The sequence below is a fragment of the Alligator sinensis genome, unplaced genomic scaffold (assembly GCF_000455745.1).
Source record: "Alligator sinensis unplaced genomic scaffold, ASM45574v1 scaffold1642_1, whole genome shotgun sequence".
Lineage (NCBI taxonomy): Eukaryota > Metazoa > Chordata > Crocodylia > Alligatoridae > Alligator > Alligator sinensis.
In genome coordinates this window covers 533,657-555,218 of record NW_005842914.1, presented here as the reverse complement: position 1 = coordinate 555,218, position 21,562 = coordinate 533,657, and the positions used below count along the sequence as shown (strand labels likewise).

At 60.0% G+C, this 21,562-nt stretch overlaps 1 protein-coding gene across 7 annotated transcripts in view; it reads right to left on the bottom strand.

The window, feature by feature from the left end:
- Nucleotides 1–3,102: 3,102 nt before the first annotated feature.
- SSH2 (slingshot protein phosphatase 2) overlaps nt 3,103–21,562 on the bottom strand; it is a 48,943-nt gene continuing 30,483 nt past the window's right edge. For 6 of the 7 annotated variants that reach the window (XM_006036106.2, XM_025192349.1, XM_025192348.1 and 3 more), the window contains 9 exons: nt 21,110–21,175; nt 19,389–19,583; nt 17,503–17,596; nt 17,235–17,363; nt 14,093–14,139; nt 13,607–13,753; nt 10,154–10,354; nt 6,031–6,886; nt 3,103–5,028 (listed from right to left, as the gene is read on the bottom strand). In XM_006036106.2, the coding sequence (XP_006036168.1) occupies nt 3,103–5,028; nt 6,031–6,886; nt 10,154–10,354; nt 13,607–13,753; nt 14,093–14,139; nt 17,235–17,363; nt 17,503–17,596; nt 19,389–19,583; nt 21,110–21,175 (3,661 nt within the window). Of the gene's footprint in view, nt 5,029–6,030; nt 6,887–10,153; nt 10,355–13,606; nt 13,754–14,092; nt 14,140–17,234; nt 17,364–17,502; nt 17,597–17,730; nt 18,503–19,388; nt 19,584–21,109; nt 21,176–21,562 lie in introns of those variants that run through there. The other variant, XM_025192352.1, reaches the window with a different exon arrangement.

The window sequence follows — 21,562 nt, the reverse complement described above, 5'->3', positions numbered from 1 at the left end:
CCAGCCCGGGCACTTTCCTCCAGGCCTGGGCTGCTGGCCCAGAGGGACAGGCCAGCCCCACCTCCAGCCCTCACCTTCGAGGCCCCACAAACCCCGCTACCCCACCCACCCCAGTGATGCAGCCTGACCCCTCCGTCCCCCCGCCCCAGACGGAGGCAGCCACACACGTGTGCTCAAAATAAAAATTTATTCGTTCAGTAACAAGGACAGGGGCTGCGCCCGGGCGCGCCTTCACATTTAAAAACAGCCGAGCACGTCCGCCGCGGGCTCGGGGGGCTGCGCGGGGCCCCCCCGCCCAACGCACCAAGTCACATTTGCAGAAAGGAAAGAGAACGGAGAAGGCACTGGCACCGCGCTGTGCCTCGCCCCTGCCTGGCTCTTCCTGCGGGGCAGGGACCGGGCATTTCTTCTTCCAGTGAAGACCCATTGGGGCCGGTCGCCCCCCGCCAGGGAAGGCAGCTCTCCCCTCGCCCAGGGGAGGAGAGCGTCTCCCTCCGCTCCTGCCGGCCCGGCTAAGAAACCGGCAGTCCACCCCGGCTACGAGGCGATGAGCAGGAGCTGGCGGCCAGCGACCGGCTGCCCCTGGCACGGAGGAGGTACGAGCTGCCCTCCGCGTCTCAGCGCAGCAGGACGCGGGAGGAACGGCCCCACAGCTTTCTCCTGCGAGGCTCCCGGGGCGGCGCAACCAGGCAGGGGATGGCAGACCCTGCCGGGGGGCAGACCCGCACTGTAAACAAGGCCGTGCCCGCCGAGGGCTGGGCTGAGACCGGGCTGCAGCTCGCTACAGGAATGCAAATGGGAAGCTCCAGCTCCCGACACTGCCTGAGCGGGGGGAAACGCAGCTGCTTCCCCAGCCCAGGGAAGTGCCCACGTGTCCTGCCCTGCAGCTGCCTGGGCCCAGCTGGACAGGCCCAAAGGCGGGTCCTGATGGGCCTGTGGCAGCCCCCGGTGCGGGGATGTGTGGGTGCTTCTGGAGCCTGGAGGGGCTTAGGCCGCACTGGGCAGACTCTCCAGCCCTTTCCCAAGGCCTGCTCAAAGCAGAGACCTTGGCCGTCTCCATAGCCCTGCTGAGAGGGGACCTCTTCTCCCCTCCCAGCCCTGCCAGTGCCACAGCTGCAGGGGCAGAGCTGGGGTGAGGGGTACAGCCAGGACCCCCATGTTCCAGGGCTCCCCCCCACAGCAGGAGAAAGTTTTGTGAGGCTGCTTCAAGTATTCAGGCTGGAGGAGCCGGGCTTGTGCTGCAACCCCAGGGCAGGGCTGGGCTGGGAGGGAGCAGAGGAGCTGGAGCTGGAGGCTGAGCTCCGGGGCAGGGAAGCTGCTCTGGGGGCTTCCCCATTGCATGGGGACGGGGGACAAGTGGGAAGGTGACCCCGTGCTGACTCTGCCTCACCCCAAGTCTCCTGCTGCAGGAAGAGATCCCTGCAACCCCTCTGCAAGCTGCTGCTGGGGGAGAAGACCCCCACCCCAACCACCCGCCAGTCCAGACAGCGCCGCACGCATCCAACCGCATCACGCACCGGAGCAAGGCTCGGCCCTACTCCCCGTGCTTTCATGGGAGATGCTGCGAGAGATTTTGCAGGGTATTTGCACCTGCTCCTTCCAGAGCTGGGCTGCTTGGGGCCAGGGGAGACGTGCGGCTCCGCACCCAGACTCCCCCCAGGCCCTGCGGTACCAGTCGAGCAGGCCACAGCTCTCCCACAGGGGCCAACGTCTCGCCCTGCTGCACAGGTGACACCCGGGTGCTCAGCACAGCCCTGCATCAGCTGGCGTGCAAAATCAAGTTGCAACTCGCATCACCCCCTTTGCAATCCCCCTTCCCCCCCACGCTCTCCAGTACAGCAGGAACTGGCTCAGGGCGCTTGAGATTTTCAAATGGCCTAAAACCCTCCTTCCAGTCGCAAGCGAGCGGCCGGGGCGGCAGCCCGGCCCCGGCGGGAAGGGAGCAGAGCTCATGCACAAGGGACAGGGTATTTGGCAGAAGCTGGCGACGACAGGGCCTCACTTTTGGAAAGGGAAGACAGGCTCGAGGCAGACCTCCTGGAGGTCACGTGCGGCTTGCAATGAACACCACGGAACCGGGAGAGGTGGCTTTGTTTCCAGTTTGCAGAACGCAGTCTCACCCTTTTTTGTCGTTGTTTAAAAAGAAACCATAGGAAATGACAAAACCCGCCATAAATACTGTATATATACACAACGCAGGGGGAAAACCACATCCGGAAGAGACCTTCCCTCCAGGTTAAGTGTTAAAAGTGACAGCAGAGAGAGGAAAACCTTGCATTCAAGAGGTACAAACCATGAAGACACTTGCTGGCTTTGCAAGCAAGGAGAACCGTGTGGGTGTGTTTGCGTGTGTGGGGAGCAGAGAGGGAGCAACTCAGGCAGCACAAGCGAGAGAACAAATTTAGGGTGGTGCTGGTGGCGGGGAGGACGCGTGGAGGGGAGACCGGTGGATACATGATATGGCCATTGTACACGGAAGGCCCACAGCAGTATTCAAGTAATGAAAGGGTTAAGCCCCCCTTGTTTTAAAAGAACACCCCTCAATTTTCAGGGCTCGGCAGCCCCCGGGGAGGCTCCCCACGGCCTGGCCTCTGCCCCCTCGGTCACAGTCAAAGTGCACGGGCGTGGATTTGCAGGTCCCGGGAAGCGGGAGTCCAGCACCCACCCCTCCGTCCGGGCCAGACCCGTCCTGCGGGCTCGCGCCAAAGCAGCTCGGCCCGCGGCCGCCGCGGTCAGCTAGTTCCAGCTTGCTTATGTGGGGTCAGCCACGGGGTAACGCTGCATCTGAGCGCGGCGCCCGCTCGGGCAGCTGCCGTGGCACAAGGGGAAGGCAATGGGGGTGGGTTTAGCTTGGCAGGGACGAGGGGGCTGCCACCGTGATTTCTGCCTGGCCGGGGTGTTCTTTTAAAACAAAGAGCACGTCTGAGGTTATCGGAGTTAAAAAAAAAAAAATTAAAAAAATAACCCACGGCCTTGCAGTCGGAGTCGCACACAGAGAAACACAACCCAAACCTACATGCGTCAGGAACAGTAAAATGACTATAAAATTAACCGATAAAGTGCATGTTCCTTATATATTACACCTGCCCCTGGGACGAGGGTTCACATGGTGTTATAGAGAGGATTGGGCGTCCGCTTTTTGTCACTAGGCTTTTTGAGTCTCCGCAGGGGGTGAGTTCTGCCGTGCTGCTGCCGTGGCGCCACGGCCAGCTTCGGAGCCGGGCACGGCGAGTCCGGCCCCGGCGCCCGGAGCAGCGGAAGCGCCTCTTCGGAGCGAGTCAATAGAGGTGGCGCACCGGGGACTGGGCCAGGTGGACCCACCCGAAACTCTTTGGCATACTGCACGAGGGGCCGCGCCACCGGCTTGCTCTGGGCAATGCACTCAGTCGTTTTAAGCTGCTCTACAAAATGCTTCGTGGGCTTTGGATCGGCGAGGCCTGGCAGCGAGGAGGAAGATGTGCAGAGCCTTCCAGGTGGGCTGCCCGGGGGCAGCAGGTGGGGACAGGGCTCCGAGGGGGCGCGCTCCCTCTCGGCTAAGTCGTCTTTCGAGAGGTCCAGGCAGTCCAGCTTGGCCAGGGAGGCTGAGCGCTTCATGTGGGATGGCGCTGTGAGCCCCGCATGCCGCATGCGTGCCTCGAGCTCCGTGGCGCGCAGCTGGACCAGGCTGGGGTGGCTGCTGCGGTCCTCCACGCTGCGGCTGCTAGAGCTGTGGGGGAGGCCGGAGCAGAGGAAGAAGTCCCAGCCTTCGCAAGGCTCCCTCTGGCCCCTGGCAAGGCGGCCGAGCACAGTCAGGTCCTCGTGGCTCAACAGCATCAAGGCACTGCAGCTGCCCCCGCATAGGAGCTGCCCGCCCCCACCGGCGCTGCAAGGTGCGGCCGGCTCATCGTCCGTGCTCGTGCTCTGCTCCGTGACGCCCTCCAGGTGAAACAGGCTCAGGCACTCGGGGTCTGCCGAGGGTGAGGGTATCGCCTGGCCAAGGGGGGAGGTGGCAGCCAGAAGCATCGGTGTCCCACCACAGCCCTGCTGGGGGCTGCCTGGGGTGGAGGTGGCCTGTTGGGCTGCCGTGGGTCCCGGCATGGGAGGGTGCTGCAGTGGCAGAGACTGCGGGCACACGGCGGCTGTCCCCGTGCACACCGAGGGGTTCAGGTTTTCATCCAGCGGTGGCAGCTCCAGGGTGGTCAAGCCTGGCCCCGTGCCACCCTGCCCGCAGCTGGCGTCACACTCGTGGGGGCCCAGCAGCTCAGACGCCTGTCCGTACTCGATGATCTCGATCCTCTTGGGGAGGGGGCCAGGCAGGGCCGGCACCGCAGAGCTCTCCAGCAGCACCACCGTCCGGCGCTCCCGCACTGGCCCCTCCTGCTCCATGCCGAGCTCCGCGGGCAGGGGCTCCACAACAGGGCACGTGCCAACAGGGGGTTCGGGGCTCCCCGGCCTGGCCTGGTGGCTGTCGTCCTCCCCGTAGGTTGGGGCCGGCTCGTGAGACGGCTCCTCGCTCCTGCCGCGGGGCGCGGGCTCGGTGGTGGCAGGGTCGTTGCGGGAGTTCTTGCGGGTGGGCAGCAGGCCCCCAGGCGCCCCGTGCTGCTGCTCCTGCTCCTGCCTCAGGCGCTCCTCGAACTCCAGCGTGGCACGTCGTACCGAGCCCGGGCACCACTTGGGCGCCAGGGCAAGGCCTTCTCCCTGCAGCTCCTGCTGGTCCTCGGCTGGGCTGCTCTCCTCCGGGTCAGCCCCGTCCTCTTCTGCTTGCAGAGGCTCTTTTGCCTTCTCCTGCTGGGCCGTGCAAATGCCATCGCCTGGCTCGGCCTTGCCAGGCTTGTGTTCGGATGGCCAGGCTGCCTCGGCCGGCAGCTCGTGGACCGTGTTCCTCTTGGGCAGCACCGGCGCGTGGCCAGCAGCACCGTCTGTCTTCTGCAGGCCCGGCCCCACGCCCTGGTGGATGGACTCGATTTCCGTGACGATCTCCTTCACGGATATTGAGTTTTCCGAGTGGGATCGCGTGAGGGGGCCCGTGCCAGGCAGCTCCGAGACTTCCTGCAACAGAGACACGGGCGTTACAAGATGCACACCAGCACAAACGATTCTGAAAGGCCTGGTCAGGCATCCCCACCCCAGGAAACCCCTGGCCCAGTGCCGTGCCATGGACCCAGCTCCAAGTGGGCTTGCTAACAGCACCCAGGGCACCTCTGGGGCTGCATTTAAATCCCTCCAGCAAGATTTCTGCACAGCCGCGGAAAATCAGGTGCTCAACACGCTTGGGCTCCTCACTTCAGGCCTCCAATCTTTACAGCATAATGGAGATCAGTACCGACACCTGAATAAAACTGCCATTTGGACACCTGGGTTACTATGGATGCGTTCCTGTACGACAGCTCGTGCATACAGGCCGGAGCCCTCATCGAGAGGGTCCTGCGAATTCAAATGTTTATGACTTTCCCCTTGGAGGCTCGAGCAGAGCGGCTGTGCACATCTGAGGCCCGGGAGCCCTGTGGCAGAGTAGCCCGGAAGTGCTGCCTCATTCCTTCCACCTCCCTAGGGCAGGACGGGACGGGTTCGACCTCCCATCTGCAGCAACTCTTCGAGTGCAAGGCGACAGCATTTCAGCAAGTTGCGGCCAACACATCACAGGCATCAGTTTGCACAGAAGACGCCCGACCTTGCCGTTCCACCCACGCTGCTCTGGCACCCTTGTGAATCTTGGCCGACATCCCTCAGTCCTGACCCGCCTCCCTCCTGCTTCTCTACTCCAAGTTCTGGCCTCGTTGCTCACCAGCCCTCACCGGGGCACTCTCCCCTCGAGCACAAGGGGCCGCGAGGGGACTGAGAGGCTAGCCCAGGCATCTGACACCAACCCACACCGCGTACCTGTAGTACCTCCCACTCCTCTCCTAAAGCAAACTCTCCCGTGCTAGTTGTACAGAGACACATGATACTGGCAGACTGGAAAGCTTCCCGCACATCTGCCCAAGCAAATACAGACCTGCCGCCAGGAACATGCAAGCAGGGGCTGCTAGGAAAGCGATCAACTGTCCTAACCTTTGCTTGCTCCTCATCCGTGGAAGAATCTTCCGACACTTGTGGGGAGTTGCCCAGGGAGCCGGTTCTCTGAACAGTGATGCCCGTCTCCACCGCAGGCAGCACCTCCAGCACCGATCCCTTCGCGACCCCATTCCTCCCGCTGCCCTGCTCTTCCGCCCTCGAGTGGGAACAGGAGCGAGACCGGCTCTCTTGGGAGAGCTCCACGAATTTCTCCAGGGCGCTGAAGAAGTCGATCCGGTCCGTGCTGAAGTCAGCAGCTTCGGGCTGGGAATGAAGCTGTGGGCTCGGGGAATCCTGGTCGGGCGACCTGGGGAGGTCTTTTAGCCTGGCAGCAAGTTCTTCCATGGGGACCAAGTGCACGTTCATGTCTGGCTTAAGGGCATCTTTCTCCAGGTCATCCACTGTCAGGTCGGGGAAGTCTGTGGCTATCTCCAGGGGCTGGTCGAGCTGCATCAAGGCCTCGGAGGCATGGCAGTTATCCAGGGGGCACTTGGATTCGTCGAGGCAGCAGCCGGCTGAGCACCCATTGATGTTGTTCAGGTTCAGCTCATCCTCGATCTGCTCGGCGTGGAAGTCTCTGGACGTGAACTCCAGATGGATCCTCCTTTCCTTGGTGCACAGCTCATCGATCACGGCCGCATCCCCCTGGAGCCGACGCTCCGTGCTCAGCTCGGCCGCATAGGTGGGGGATGCCGGCGGGCGGCTGTCGCTGGGCTTGGCCTCGGAGATGCGGTCAGCGGAGGTGGTGATCTCCTTCTTGTTCAGCTCCATCCCAGGTTTGCAGATGGGCTCGTGGTGGTCGGAGAGGTCGCTGTCCGAGTGCGAGCGCCATAGCTTGTTGTGCCGCTGCTTGCTGTGGGGGGACAGAAGGGGACACACGTTAGACCCTTGCTGGAGACACGACTGTGCATCACAAACCTGGCAGGGGCGAGCGACTTGCGGGGAGCTTCTAGGCCAGGTCTGGTGTGACAAATAGCCTCATCACTGATGCGCTGACCCAGGACTGGGTCAAGGATAACTCTGCGTGCATCTAGGTGGGCAGCCTGCACACCCAGGGGCAGAGGAATGCAACATGGTTGGAAAAGCAAGCAAGACAGCCCTTGCAACCAGCCTGTCACCTTGATTTGGACTGTGGGGGTTTTTATCTTCTTCTGCCATGGGGGTGTGGCCCTCTACCCGGGGTCTCTCGAGTGTATACTAACAACCTTTTACAGAAGCAGGACGTTGGCTGCCATGGTCCCCCTGCTTTCCCTGTGCAGGCTCGGGTGCAATGATCTGTGCTGCGCCAGGGTGACAGCAGTTTTACAAAGAGTTGAGATTTGTATAGGATGGTTTGGACAGGGCTGGTCCTGCTTCAGGCAGGGGCTGGACTGGATGCGACCTCTGGAGATCCCTTCCAGCCCCGCTTCTCTTGGATTTCCAGGATCCGCTTGCCTCGTGAGGCTCCCTAAAACTCCCAGGGCCAAATCCGGCCCCGCAGAAGCGTGCAGGATCGGAGTGGAATACAGAAATCACTGTGGCACGAGTGAGCTCGCTCCGTGTACTGCTTGGGCACTTGTGCACCCCCGATGCTAAGGGGGGAGCGTGCATGTGTGTGCATGTGTGCACACACACACACGAGCTAAACAAGCCTGGTGGCCTTACTACAATATGCAAGCAAGGGGTTCCTGGGGTTGGCCCCTTATGGACTTGAGCATGCCTTATCTGCTGGAAGGTGACGGGTGCGTTAACAGGACAAGAAGGTGACGCAGGTAACAGCTTTGGGTCGCGTGCGTCAGGAAGGTCACGGAAGCAGGTAACAGCGGGCACTGAATGCCAAGGAGCCCCAGGCAAGGGCAGCCTGGCACCACTGAGGCACCCTCACAAAGACCATCCCGTGATAAGTCACGGAGCTACGGAAACCAGAGAGGTGCGGGGGCCAAGAACATCCTGTGTGCTTACAGGAGGCCAAAAATAGCCCCTCTCGCTCAAAACAGCCCTCAGGACAGCCATCAATCTCCCGGCCGGACAGTGCCTGGGAGGGCCCGAGCGCAGCCCGAGTCACATGGGCGAGCCGACCTCGCCGGCTGCCGTGTCGCCACCTGTGCCACGAGCCCTCCCTGCCGCGGCGGAGGCCGTTTCTCCAAAATGGAGAAAACAAGGAAAACAAGTGATGGCACAATGCTGTTTTGCGCGGCTGGCCCCGTTCCCGCCTGGCTGCACTTTTACCAGCCGCCCCTAGGAGGAGAGCCGACACCGCCAGACTCTCCAGCTACAGCCGGCTGCCAAGCCACCTCCACCGGGGAGTGCCCCAACCTAGCTGTCCTGCCGTCCCCCTGCCCGTGTGCGCGGGACCCCAGTGCGGGGCGACCGCAGGGACAGTAGCAGGTAGGAGACTCATTGCCGAGCTAAGCGGGCAGCCTGCGTTTGGCTGAAAGCTCCCCCCAGGCAGGGTTCAGCCCAGGGCAGGAGATTTGACCCAGCTACTGCGTGTGGCTTCTCACGTGGGAAATGGGCCTGGCCCCGAACCCCTGCACAGGCTGAAAGAGGGGGCTAAAAACAGGGCCCTACAGCCGCTGTGGGACACGTGCACTCACGTCCCAGCGGCCTAGAAAGGCAGAACCCAGAGAAACGGGGCCCGTCGTGTGCAAACGCCTTCCCTGGAGGTAAAGCGGCAACTGCCCCTTCTTGGCGTGGATCTGTGGGGTCCCTTCTGGCCGCGAAGCAGAGCTCGGCTCCTGGGGCTGAGGCACTGCACGGGGACCAGGGATCCTGGCTCCCCGCTCTTTTGTCTCTGCAACCCTGGGAGTGTTGCTTTCCATGCCTGTTTCTCCACCGGGCAACAGTGCCCTGCCTCCCGGCAGGCTTGCTCAGCAGAGCTCAGCGTGCTGGTGTGTCACTTGGAAACCCACACCCTTGCTCACGGGAGTGAGCCGAGTTTGCCTGACACCCCAGGTGGCACCTGCAGCCAGCAATAACCCACCGGGCCCATTTCATCCTGTTAATTTGTAACCTCGAGCTTTCCCCCATTCAGCGGCTGATAAAAGGTTGCACAAGGCTCATGCGCCAGGAACCCAGCCACCGTCTTCCAGCACTCCCACAAAAGCCTTCCAAGGGGCAACTTTTTTCCAACTATTTAGTTGATCCAAAGAACCCGGCTTTCCAAGGGGCGAGGGGTGGCAAGCCGGAGGAGCCAGCCTCTAGGGTGTGGGAGAGCCAGATCTCCTCCTCCCTGGTAGCCAGCAAGGGACCAGGGCAAGGCAGCTCCCATCTCACCAACGGGACCTGGTAGGACAGCTTAAAGCAAGAGGCAGCGGCCTGGCCCCTGAAGCTGACGGGCGACAGCTCACTGCCTCGCCAGGGTGACTCAGGGCTGTGTTTACTGCTGGAAAGCAACATCCCGGTTCCCACAGCCCCGTCACTGCCTTCGCGGGCATGTCACCAGATCTGCCTGGCACATGGCTCTGCTCCCAACCCCGGGCCTGAAACCCGAGCAGAGTCACGTGCACGCAAGGCTGTTTTCTTCTAGCCCCGGGGACATGCAGCAAAACAGAGCCGGGGGCAAGCAGAGGGAAGGAGACAGTGCTGCACGGACCAAGAGGAAGGAGAGGCGCTTTGGAGCCCAATGAGAGGGTAGGGGAAGAAGTGTGGGGCACCTGGGGCCTGGCCACTCCCGCCAGGGCAGACTTCAGCATGCTACAAGCCTGAAGTCCACATGCAAACCTGCAAACTACCCTTTTACCTTCTGAAAGCCTTGTTGGAGACCCAGCTCACACTTCATGCTAGGCCAGGCTCACAGGGGCCAGAGTATTGGCCAGTACACCAGCAGGTGCCAAGGAGTTGCCACACAGGCAAGGGAGGCCTGGCTCCCCACATTCACCAAGCCCTGCCTCATCCCACCCTGGCAGGCGGAGGTGGTCTTAGATGCACACTCTGCCTTGGCCAGCGCCAGAAGCACTCTGAGACTCAACACACACGGGGGAGAAGGTGGGAAGAAGCGTCTTCTCCTTCCAGCGAGCCACACGAGGACATTACTCAGCACCCCTCCTGCCCATGGGTTCTGGGAAGCACGCTGTGCTTGTGGCTTTGCACTGACCAGGGACAGGGCCAGTGTCACCTTTGGGCTGACCCTGGGGCTCACCTGGCCAGCAGGATCCCCTGGTACTCCTCCAGCTGCCTCATGAAGCTGGGGTTGGGCTTGGTGACCGTGCGGCGCTCCTTCACGTAGTCGTAGGCCCGGTCCAGGTTCCAGCCGTACTCCTTCATGGCATAGGCGATCACTGTGGAAGCCGACCTGCTCACCCCCATCTTGCAGTGCACCAGGCATTTAGAGCCGTTCTTCCTGATGTGCCGGGCGGGAGAGAAAAAGAGGGCTGTTAGAAAGCTACCTCCAAAGGGTCTACAATGCATAGGTTGTACGTGAGAGGGTCTTCCGAGAGCCCACGCATCTGTGGCGCACGCAGCCAGAAGCAGGCACTCGGTGTCCACAGCTTTTCCTAGGCAGGCACCGCAAGTGTGTGCCTTGACCAGCTGCGTGTGCAAGCCTGCAAGTCCGTGCACCCCCTTGCAGATTTGCTTGTGAAATCCTGCCTGTGGAAAGCAGGCAGAGGCACGTGCATTTTGCACGTGAATTACGGGCTTGCCTTCTCCGAACACGTGCCCTGACATGTTCCAGCTGACCACTGATATGAGGTTAAACAGACAGCCGGGCCCTAGGAATAGGCAGAAATGGCCCGCGAGACCTCTTGCAAACAGGTCAACTCTGTGAACTGGCAAAGAGACCCAAGAGGGAAGGAGTAACAGCAAAACCCTGACTCTCCCCGCACCCGGCCAGTGCTAGACAGGCACATCCGGGCCCCTGGGACCTAGCCTGGATGCTGATCTTTCGAGCCCGAGGGCTGTGACCTGCAGGGCAGTGTAAAACCACTGCTCTTACTGGGAGACGCCCTGACAGGAGGCGAGTGAACAGTTGCTTGCCCAGATTAGCAAAGCCTGCCCGCGGCAAACTAATCTCGCTGCTCTGACTCAAGCAGCGCTCCTGTTGACTCTGGGTGTTGTTCCCAACGAGGACAGGTCCATACCCTGTCCAGCAACAGCTCCTGCCCAGACACAGGCTCTGCAGGCACCTGGTATCTCCAAACACCTCCCCCAGGGAGGTATTTTTCTGCCTTGGCGCCTGTATTAGGCACCAATTCATCCCAGTTCCAAGCCCCGTTGAGCGCAGGTCCAAGCCTGTCGCCTGGCGTTATCTGCCGGGACAAGCTGAACGAAACCGAAAACCCTGCCTGGGGGATTGCATTTCACAGCCCCGCCCCTCAGATCCTCCGGTAAAGACTTGCGCCTGGTTTGTGACCAGTCACGGGCTTATCGCGCCACTTCATGTCTCTGCCACAGGCATGAAAGGAGCAGCGGTCGGCTCCACTCGGGGAGAAGGAGCCAGACCATGTCCGGCAAAGGGGACAGGAGCTGGTGCTGCACCAGGGTGCTGCCTGGAGATGGAGGCTTCCCTTTGGTGTGCTCTGCTCGGGGCAGGAGCAAGGCAGGAGCATAGAAAATGAGGGTGGGAAAGGACCTTGGGAGGTCGCATCTAGTCCAACCCCTGCTCCAAGCAGCACCAGCCCCGACTGCATCATCCCAGCCAGGGTGTTGTTTAACCGGGTCTTAAACACCTCCAAGTTTGGAGACTCCACAACCTCTCTCGGTAACCTGTCCCAGTGTTTCGCCACCCTCCTTGTGAGAGTTTTCCCTACTATCCAACCTCAACTTCCCTTGCTCCAACTGGAGCCCACTGCTCCTTGTCCTGCCATCTGCCCCCACTGGGAACAGCATCCTTTTCTGAACCACCCTTCAGGGAGCTGACGCCTGCTGTTCAATCCCTGGCTCAGTCTTCTCTTCTCCAGACTAAATAAGCCCAGTTCCCTCAGGCTCTCCTCATACGTCACGTGCCCCAGCCCCGTTTTCATTGCCCTCCACTGGACTCTGATTTGTTCACACATTGCTCCAGCGTTTCTGGGCTGCGAGCTCTGCTGCCACTTCCCCAGGTACCAAGGGGGTCACGCGTGGCAGCCAAGCCCATGCTCCAAGGCATCCCAATGCTTCAAGCCATGGACTGGGAGGAGGGAGGCTTGCTAGCCCTTGTCTGCTCACCCTGGGTTGGGCACGGAGCTGCCTCGTTACAGAGCTGGTCAAGAGAGTTTTGGTCTGGCGTCATTTTACAAGTGCCTGGATAAGGGTTTTTATCACTGCCAGCCTTGGACACCGTGGGAAGCCTCGGAGCACAGGCCGCCGTTGGCCAAGTTGAGCACAACCCTCAGATGCGTGCAGCTGTCACCTGTGTGCACGCTCCCTCCATGCACCCAGCACACCCCCTGCGGCTGCTTTGGCCACACCAGCCGCTCACTGGGCCATTTCCTCACTGGAAAGCCAGATGTGTGCTTGCAGTGCGCTAGCACTCTCCAGAGCAACTCTGGTGTAGAGCCCCACACCCTGCTAGCAGCGGGGCTGTGGCCTTGGGTGGTTTTATAACGCCTGCAAGGTAGCTCTGCACCTGGAGAGGGAAGGCTCTGTGAAAGCAAAGCTTGGGCCAAGAAGGGCCTCCGCCCCCAACACAGCTACACAGGCTTTAGCTGCCTTAAAACATAACAGCAGTCTCCAGTAACCCGGTCGGGAGACAGAGCCATCATGAATTCGCTCATCCGTTCTAGGGCCACGCAGATAGGTACAGCTGCCACACTAGGGTTTAAATACCGTGGGCTCCTTTTACACTATCTCAGTCCTGTGGGTGATATGTGCTAACGGGCCCCGCGGCTACCTAGGTCTCAAGAAAGGTTGCTGGATTTACTGCATGCAACTAGGAGACGTTTGCAAGCAATAAAAAGCCCTCTTTGCAGCACCTGCAGTTATCAGACCGCTCAGCTGGGCACCCATAGGAGAGGGTTTTACTAGCTCGCTGACCCCTTCCAGAACGGGTGCGGTGGGCCAGGGCAGTGCTGCAGGCAACCCAGGGCATCTGTGCTCGCAGGTGGTCTGGCACAGGCAAACAAAGTCTTTCCATTCTGGCTTCTGCCATGTCTTGCCATACAGAGGGTAAGCCCTGATGCAGGGACCATCTTCTGTACGGTGCCCACCACCACAAGGCACTGCTCACAGACAGACAGGCTCAAAAATTGGAAGGCTGTCTGATGGATACGCGCCCCATACCAATAAGGATGATTTGTGGGGTGCGTGGCGGCAACTCCACTGACTTTGAGAGACTTGTCTGCACCAACAGCCACATTGTATGCTCCTATTTCCCCTTGGTATTTTACCCATGTCCGAGCCGCAGTTCGGGTTATTCCTAGAGTCTGAACCCCCTCAGCGTTCCTCCATCATTAGCTCAAAGCACGGCAGAGGGAATGACTGCGGAGCAGGGCTTGCAGCTCTCGCTTCCCAGCCTATTCCTTGCATCTTAGACAAAGTGGGAAAAGCCCCCCTGAACTTCAGACACAGAGGGAGCTAAGAGTGTGAACGCCTTGCCCCTCATCTGGGAGAGGGCACCAGGTGGCAGGAAAGTGGGAGAGACGGGAAGCAGGCACCGCGGGCACGGGAGACTCACTTTGCTTTGGAGATGAACTTGTAAGTGTCGTTCCAATAGGCCAGCAGGTCCGTCGCCTCCTCGTCGTACACCCGGATGTTGTGGTACTCGAAGAGCCCCGGGAAGAAGTTGTCTATTTCTCGAGTGACGTTCAGGATGTACCGCACCCTGCGCGGAAGCAGAGGACAGATCGGACCAGACCGGCAGCCTCCACCGAGGACGCGGAGCCCATAGGGAGACACCGCACCCCCAGGAAGCAGCTTTGCTGTGCTCCAAGGCAGAACTGCCTTCGTTTGCTGATGGGCTTTCAGTGCCAGTCAGGGGGCTTTCCCTTCAGCGCGTCTGCCTGTCTGTCTGTGGGATTCTGGGGTCCGGGCAAGAAGAGAGGGGCAGTCTGTCTGTCTGCGAGCCCTCAGTTCACCCACGGGGAAGTGACAGTGGGGGTGGCACGGAGCGAGGTGGGTGCCTGCCCCCGTGCCCAGCAGCTCACAGCCGCATGCCGCTTACCCTCTGTTCTGCAAGTCTTCCAGGTTGGAGGCGTTCCACTCAGAGCCCTACAGGGAAACAGAGGGAAGCGTCAGCAGGAGGAAGACCCAGCGCAGGTGCTCTGCCAGCTGAGCTGTGCCGCAAGGCCCCCCTTACAGCCCTGCAAAGAGGAGCTGCCTAATCCCAGGCCCTCGAGACCTGTTTACACGGCAGAGGCGAGTGACAAACAGCCAGGCTAGCGCTTATCTGGCTGGGAATCGGCACCAGTCCCAGCAACAGGAAGCTCCGCCGGGACTGCTCTGGCTGGGGAGCTTCCTGCAAGGCCTCAAAAGCTGTGGCAGCACAGAGAGAAGCCTTCCACGAGGGGCTGTGGCTGGCTCTGACCTGCCTCGCACCACCGCGGGTGCTGCATGGACTCCACAAACAAGCCCTGCTGTGCCACGAGGCTGCCCCTTGCCTGGGGGAGCGCAGGAGCAGCTGGTCAGCTGAGCTATCAACCCAGTGGTGACCTGGGCTGCACACCGGTCAGTTTGGATATGCCCTCCCAAGACCCTGCGGCTCAGGTCGGGGGCAAGGCAGGGCCGAAGAACCTCAGCGCCCAGCTCTCCTGCCCGAGACTCGAGGCAGCTCGATTCCAAGGGAGGGAAGCTGCAGGCTGTACCAAGCAGCTGGGGGGCCGACACACGGCCAGGGCTCCTGCAGCTGCGTGGAGGTAAGGGGGGCAGCCAAGGCAGGTCTGGGGAGCACCAAACCTCTGCATGCGTGAGGGCCAGACCTGCCGTAGAGCCCAGCTCTGGAACCGCCTGCCCACACGTGTCTTGGAGAGCCGCAGTCCCTGGCACTGCTGCTTGGGATGGGGTCGGTGCAGCGCTGGGTCCGACCCAGGCTCTGCCCGTGCCATGTAGTGGGGTCCTCCACCACATGCAGCCTGCCCCCGGCTGCCCAGTATTCCCAGAGGGACATGTATAGCTATGCCAGGCAGCTACTAGGACCCCGTCCCCTCCGGCAGGCAGTGCAAAGGCCTCAGGAAGGCAGTTCCTCAGATCCTAGGGCAGCTGGTCCTCTCCCCCATGGAGGTACCCCCAAACAGAGGCCAGGGCAGGGCTCTGAGCCCTGAGCAAGACAGAGGCTCACTTCTCCTTGAGCAGCAATGTGCGCTGGTGGCCCAGAGGGGTGGAAAAGCTCTTGGGTTTTGCAGCAACATGGCCAGGTGCAGTGGATTTCACAGGGTCCCAAGGGCTCAGTGTCCTGCTCTGCCTTGCAAATAACATCCCACGAGACTGGCCAGCACCATGCTGCTTCCTCCAGTGAAGGGAGGCTCCTGCCATTTGCAGTCACGGGAGCCCTCCCTAGCGTGACATCCCTCCCTCCCCCGAACGCGACGCCCCGTTACACGGAGCAAGCGCCAGTGTCTGGGCTCTGATTTCCTGTATTGTTATTTGGGCACCCTCCCAATAAGACACCTCAGAGACCTCATCATATGGACCCTGCCCTCCAGCTGCTTTGTGTTTATGAATGAAACTGCCGGCTACACCCAGCCCTATCCTTCCTCGCAGAGCCGGCTCGGTCTCGGGCGCAGCCAGGGGAGCTGCAGGGGCAGGGCACTCTCTCTGGTGCTGCCCAGGGGACCCTGGGTGCAGTCTTGCCAGGTTAAGTGCACTTGAGCCAAGGCTCCGTGCTTGGCAGCTGCCTGATGTTTCCTGTATTACTCCTGACTCATTGCATGGGCTCGCATGAGCCCCTCTGGAAACCACCTGGCTGGAAGAGAGTCACTAGGCCAGGGACAGCTCATTGCTCCACGTCTCCTGGCTCCCTCTCCACCAGGGTTTCTTGGAAGTGCTCACATCTGTCACAGCATCAGGGTGTTTTTAAGCCTCCCTCAGAGGCACTGGGTGTTGGATGCGCTGGGCCAATGCTCCTGCTGGGACCAAAGCCTGCTAGGTCCCAGCATCTGCTCAGGGTCAGATCAAAGCCACATTTGGGGCCAGGAACAAATTTTACCCTGTGGTCAGACTGGTATGGACTGGGGAAGTTTCTACCTTCCTGTGTAGCTGGTGGCATGGCCCCCTACATGGGATCTCGAGTGTATATTAACAACCTTTTACAGACACTGGCTGCTGTGGTTCCTCTGCTTTCCTTATGGCAGGTTCGGATAGGATTTCTTCTGTGGTGTCAGGGTGACAGAAGAGCTACGGCGATCTTAGATGATGGATTGTATGGGATGGCTTGGGCAGGGCTGATCCTGCCTCAGGCAGGGGGTTGGACAAGATGTGACCTCTGCAGGTCCCTTCCAACCCCACTTCTATGACTCCTATGACTCCTCTTCTCCTCTAAACCGTGGCAAGGAGTTCACGCCATTCAACAAGAGAGGCCTTCTCTGTGTGGATGGACCAGCTGGTCCAGAGAGGAGCAGCCCGGTTTGAAAGAGGAGCCAACCTCATGGGATTAACCAGCCACGCCAGGGTCCCTGGCCCGGCAGCTGGATGGAAACCTGGGGCAGTGCTGACTCATCAGAAGGAGGGGCAGCAGTTAGCCAGGGCCCAGCAGCAATGAAAGGCGGCTAAACAAGCAAAACATTAAAGGGCGAATTGTTTACGCTGCTTTGGACAAATAATCTGCAGGGCTGGGTCAGGCCCTGTGGTTCCCACGCATGAAAGGGACTCTCCATCCCAGAGGCTGCAGGAAGTGTACTGCCACCTGAGCCTTGCATAGCCCTCCCCTCTGCTCCCGCCAGCTTCCCTCTCTTGCTGCTGTGTCCTCCCAGAAGCAACGCACACAGCACACACACTCGGGTGACCTCCTGCATGGGCCCCAGGGCAGCTGTGGCTGGGATGTGGGAGGTGGCAGCAAGATAGAGAGGTTTTCCCACAACAGGAATGGCTCCTTTGGGGCCCAGGCAAGGCAAAGCAAGATTTATTGCTAAGCTATGCTCAGCGCAGCCCAGAAGCCAGCCAGCACTTGGTCAATAGTGCCACTGTCACTGTCAGCTCAGCTCAGCGCGCAGGACCCCGGGACAACCATGTTCCTCTGCCCGCTGGCCAGCCCACTCAGGGCAAGAAGCATCACTGGCATTCGTGGGGCTGTGGCAAGTCAGGGACCATGTCATGGGTAAGAGCAACCCAGCACCTTGCTGGCACATTGGGGCCATGACCTAACACCTCACCAGAAAGACATGGTCGAAGATCTGCGTGGGGCTGTCCATCTGCCCGAGGATCACGATCATCTCATTGTCGATGAACTCCTTGAACTCCCGGAGGTTGCACACCATCTGCATCTCCAGTTCTGTGCGGATCTGGAGAGGGGAGAAAACCCATGTGAGTCCTTCCTCTTCGCTCATCCTGGTGAACAAAGCACCATGCCCCCTCGCTGCACAAGGCTTCGGCTGTGTCCTATCAGCCCTCGGTGAGGCTTACTGGAAGCTCCAGGCTCACCTCTTTGGATGTGATGTTCTCCAAGTCCTTCTGCATCATGATCTCCCTCAGCTTGGTCTTAATCAGCCGCTCCGTGCGCTCGCGCTCCGTGGGGCTAAGAGAAGGAAGTGACAGCAATTCGCAGTGAGTGGGGGACAGAGCTAGGCCAGGTGACATAACACTATGGAGATGCCCCATGCACAGCTGCGTTTGAGACAGCCACCCCCATGCTGCTGAGCTGCCCCCCACCTGGGTGGCAGCCAGCACACTACCCCTTGATCCTAGCTAAGGCCCATATCCGGCTGGCGGCCGGGCCGTGCTGGGGACAGAAGCCCCAAGGAATGTGCCAGGACTGCAGTGGCTCGCCATCAAAACCTCTCCAGCATTTGGCGCAATTTAAGTGGCTTTGAGCAGAGGCCTAAGCTCCCCCTACCTTTCTTGGAAAGGTAACCGCTCCACGCTGCCTTTTATGGAGACAGAGGGCAGGCGGGCCGCAAATGCTTCCCCAGCCCTGCTGCCTGAAGCCTTATCTCCGCTTGCAAAAATAGCCTTGCTAATCAGCGTGGGGGGCGGCAACGACAGTGCTCCAAGCTGGCTCACCCAGCATCCTCCGCCAGGGCCTGGTGGGACCAGTTCATGCCACCTATTCTGCCTGCCTGTCAGGCTGCCAACACAGCAAATACGCAGAGGTTTCTGCTTTATGAGCTGCTGCAATTCCTGTCCAGCTGGTGGGCTGTGAATAAAAGCTACACAACAGCCGCCCCTTTTAATCCCCAGCTTTCTTTCCAGGCTCTGCGGATACAGCCCTACCCAGGGCTTCACTGCACCCAGCAAAAAACTTTTCTCGTGGAGAAAGGGGTTTTTAAACATGAATAGCTGCAGGGGGATATCAGGCTGACCAGCTGCCAAAGCTTTTCAGCCCACTTCCTTGTACGCTGACAAACAACCCAATGCAAAGGCTGCTTTGCAAACGAACTGCCCAGGGTTGTTTTTTGCTCACTGGGCTTGGAGAACACTCATGTCCAGAGTGCACCAGTCTGCAGGAAGGCACCATGAAGCCAGGCAAGCATCCCGGCACTGCGAGAAGCATTGTCCTTTGCCCTCCCATCTCCCTGGGAATAGCTGCCATCACGTCCAGAGGCAGGACCCCATCCAGGCAGCATCACTGAGACCACCACTCACTGCATCAGATCGAGCAGCTCTGCCATTAGCAACAGCTAGCTGGTTACTCTGGGCAGACAGGCAGCTAAGACATCCTGCCTGCTCTGACCATGCCACAAGCACAGTCGTACGAGCCCTCCGTTACAGCAGTGCCCAAGCACCACGTCACTCGGGGAAGACACTGCAAAGCTGTGACTCTCTCCTCCATGTTTGGTATTAGGCGTGTCAACTAGAACAACCGCTTGAGGCAGATGCCTGGCTCAGAGGCAGCTGGAGCTGCCCATGTCTGGAAATCTCTGGGCACCACAGCAAAGCACTGGATGCAAAATCAGCAAGCAACATGCCCGCGTCTGCCCAAGTGCGGGAAAGAGGCCTGGAAAACCCCAGTGTCTCTAAGAGACGCCCAGCCGAGTGCTCACAGTAAAGGGCCAGGAGACAGGAAATCCTGACTCGTGACTCCGCTTGGACAGGTTCCTTCTGGGGCTTTGCGAGTCACTTCGGAGAAGAGCATCTGCCTCCCAGGAGAGCCCAAGGGAGACGTGTGCAGAGCGCCGAGAGCGAGCGTGAAGTGCAATGACAACGCTGAGGACACCCACTGAGCGTGGAGAGTTTCCAGCAGAGTCCCTGTTGGCCATCCTTCCCCTCAGGCCAGGACCCACTTGTTACCTTCTCCGGCTATTATCTATCAGAGGCGATCCCTGGGGCAGTGCCTGGCTACACAGAGACCACGCACCGGCTGTACTTACACGTCCGTGAAGAGGGCGGGCGAGTCGGGGCGGTGGGACTGCACATCTTGCATGGCATTCCACTCGTTGACGGACGACTGGTCGGAGTTGATGTGGCTCTCATAGTAGCTGACCCAGGTGAGGAAGAGGCTCCCGGGATAGTAGTTGTTGCTTCGGGCCACCTCACAGGCCTTGTGCAAACTCTGCAGAGCAGACCTGCAAGAGAGACCCGGGCCTCAGCGCCTCGGTCCCAAGACTGCCCCCCACTGCCAGTGGCACCTAGCCAATGGCCCACTTGCCGGGCTGCCTCCCTCAGTCAACGCCCACCTCTAATGGCCCCAGGGTGTCAGGGGTCCCCATCACAGAGCAGCTGCCGGGCCCTAGGGCTGCAGGCTGCAACAAATACACATCATCTGGCAGGAGATGGCAGGTGTGCCCCTTGGCATAGGAAGCTGCTAGGACTGAGGAAGCTGCAGCTGTGGGCAAGGCTTTGCCTTCCATGCATGGGCACGAGTGCAGAGGCTACGCATCCCCCGAGCCCCACACCAGGAGGGCACCAAACCCGGAAGAATTTTTGCGCCAGGGTTTTGCAGGTATTTAGGCACCTTCTTCCCCCCCCGGCCCATGGAAGATGACAAGATTCTCCCAGCTGCTCTCCAAGAACTGTTCCTTCCGTATTTTTAGCTGGTTTTAGACCTTGGATTGTGAGCAGGGCAATCCAGGGCAAAAGCCAGCGGCCAACACTGGTGCACACCACGCTGTGGGTGGCATATTCTGCGCTGCCAAGAGCTGAAGCTAGAAACACTTTACCAGCCACGAAATTCTATCCTGAGCCAGCCTAAAACCAAGCTGGTGGCCTCCAAGCTAATCACAGTGCCCATTTCCCACAGGAGACAAGGTCCCCAGACATGGCACCGTGCCTGCTTGCAGACATGGCAGCTTTATTCTCAGATCACATTTCACAACGTGCCATCCACAGCAGCCTGGCTCTGGGGGAAGTGTTCACAGCTGTGTTCCTCGGAGGGGCCAACTGCTCTACCCTGTCGCATGTCAGCCACGTGGTAGGGGATAATAAGCATGTTGTTGCGTGACCTGGTGGGATGTGCGCAGAACTGGGCCTGCCAAGTCTGGAGGGGCTCACTGCTGGAGATGCAGCATGCAGGAGATGCAGCTTGTCCATGGCAGCCTCCAGACAAGCCCAGTACTACCCATGTGCACGTGTGGTGCACGTGCACACACGTGTGTGTGTGACATGCCTTGCAGTTTGGGACAGCAAAGCTATCTAGGAGGAGCAGCTTTGCTCTCTAACAGACCCAGGTAGCTGGATCCTAATGGGCCAGCTTGGCTCACTCCCAACCCCCCTGGCAGCAGAAGCAGGTCATGAGAAATACCCATCCTGCTTGGCTCTACCTGACACCTGGGCACTGTGAGCATTGAAGCAGGAACTCAGATGGGATGCATGCCCTGGGGTGCCCGCCAGGTTTTGCCCTGGGCCCAGCATCGGCCCCCAGTGTAGGCTCCATCGTGCGACTGACTCTACGGGATGGAGACGGAGGCTCCTCTCCCCATCAAGCTGCAGGGACAGTCACACAGACCGTGGGCGCTGAGAGCAGCCTCCCATTTCCAAAGGAGGGGCTTGGCTCTGTGGCTGGGTCTCCTGAGGCACCAGTGATGCACAAGGCACCTGCTCTGTACAAGCTTCAGCTGCCCTGGAGAAAGGAGCAGCAGGGCAGAGTCCTTACCACATGGCCTGCACGGACACCGGCTTGAATATGTGAACCCTGTTATCCGTCGAGACGCTGAACCCGCTGGAAAGAGAGAGAGAGAGAGAGAGAGAGCACAGTGAGAAAGGCCTCACCTGGCCTTCTTGTCAGCTACCATGGAACAAGCCAGGCTGACAAAGAAACAATCCACAGTAATCCCCCTGGTTTAAACATGTGCATCGGTTAGCCACAGATGCAGCAGATCATCCTGGCTGTGGGCACCCCCAATGCACCTGAAGGGGCTGGGATGGAAGCAGAGGTGGGTTTTCCAGGAGGCTGTCCATAACTGGCATGGGCAGGAGTTTCCAAGCCAAGAGGGGGTTTGGCAAAGGAATCACCATGCTTATTTTTACATCTGGAGAATCTGTCAGCCCCTGACGGAGCCACAAAGCAACGTACAACAGGCCCCTTCAAAGAAGCTTTCGCTATACA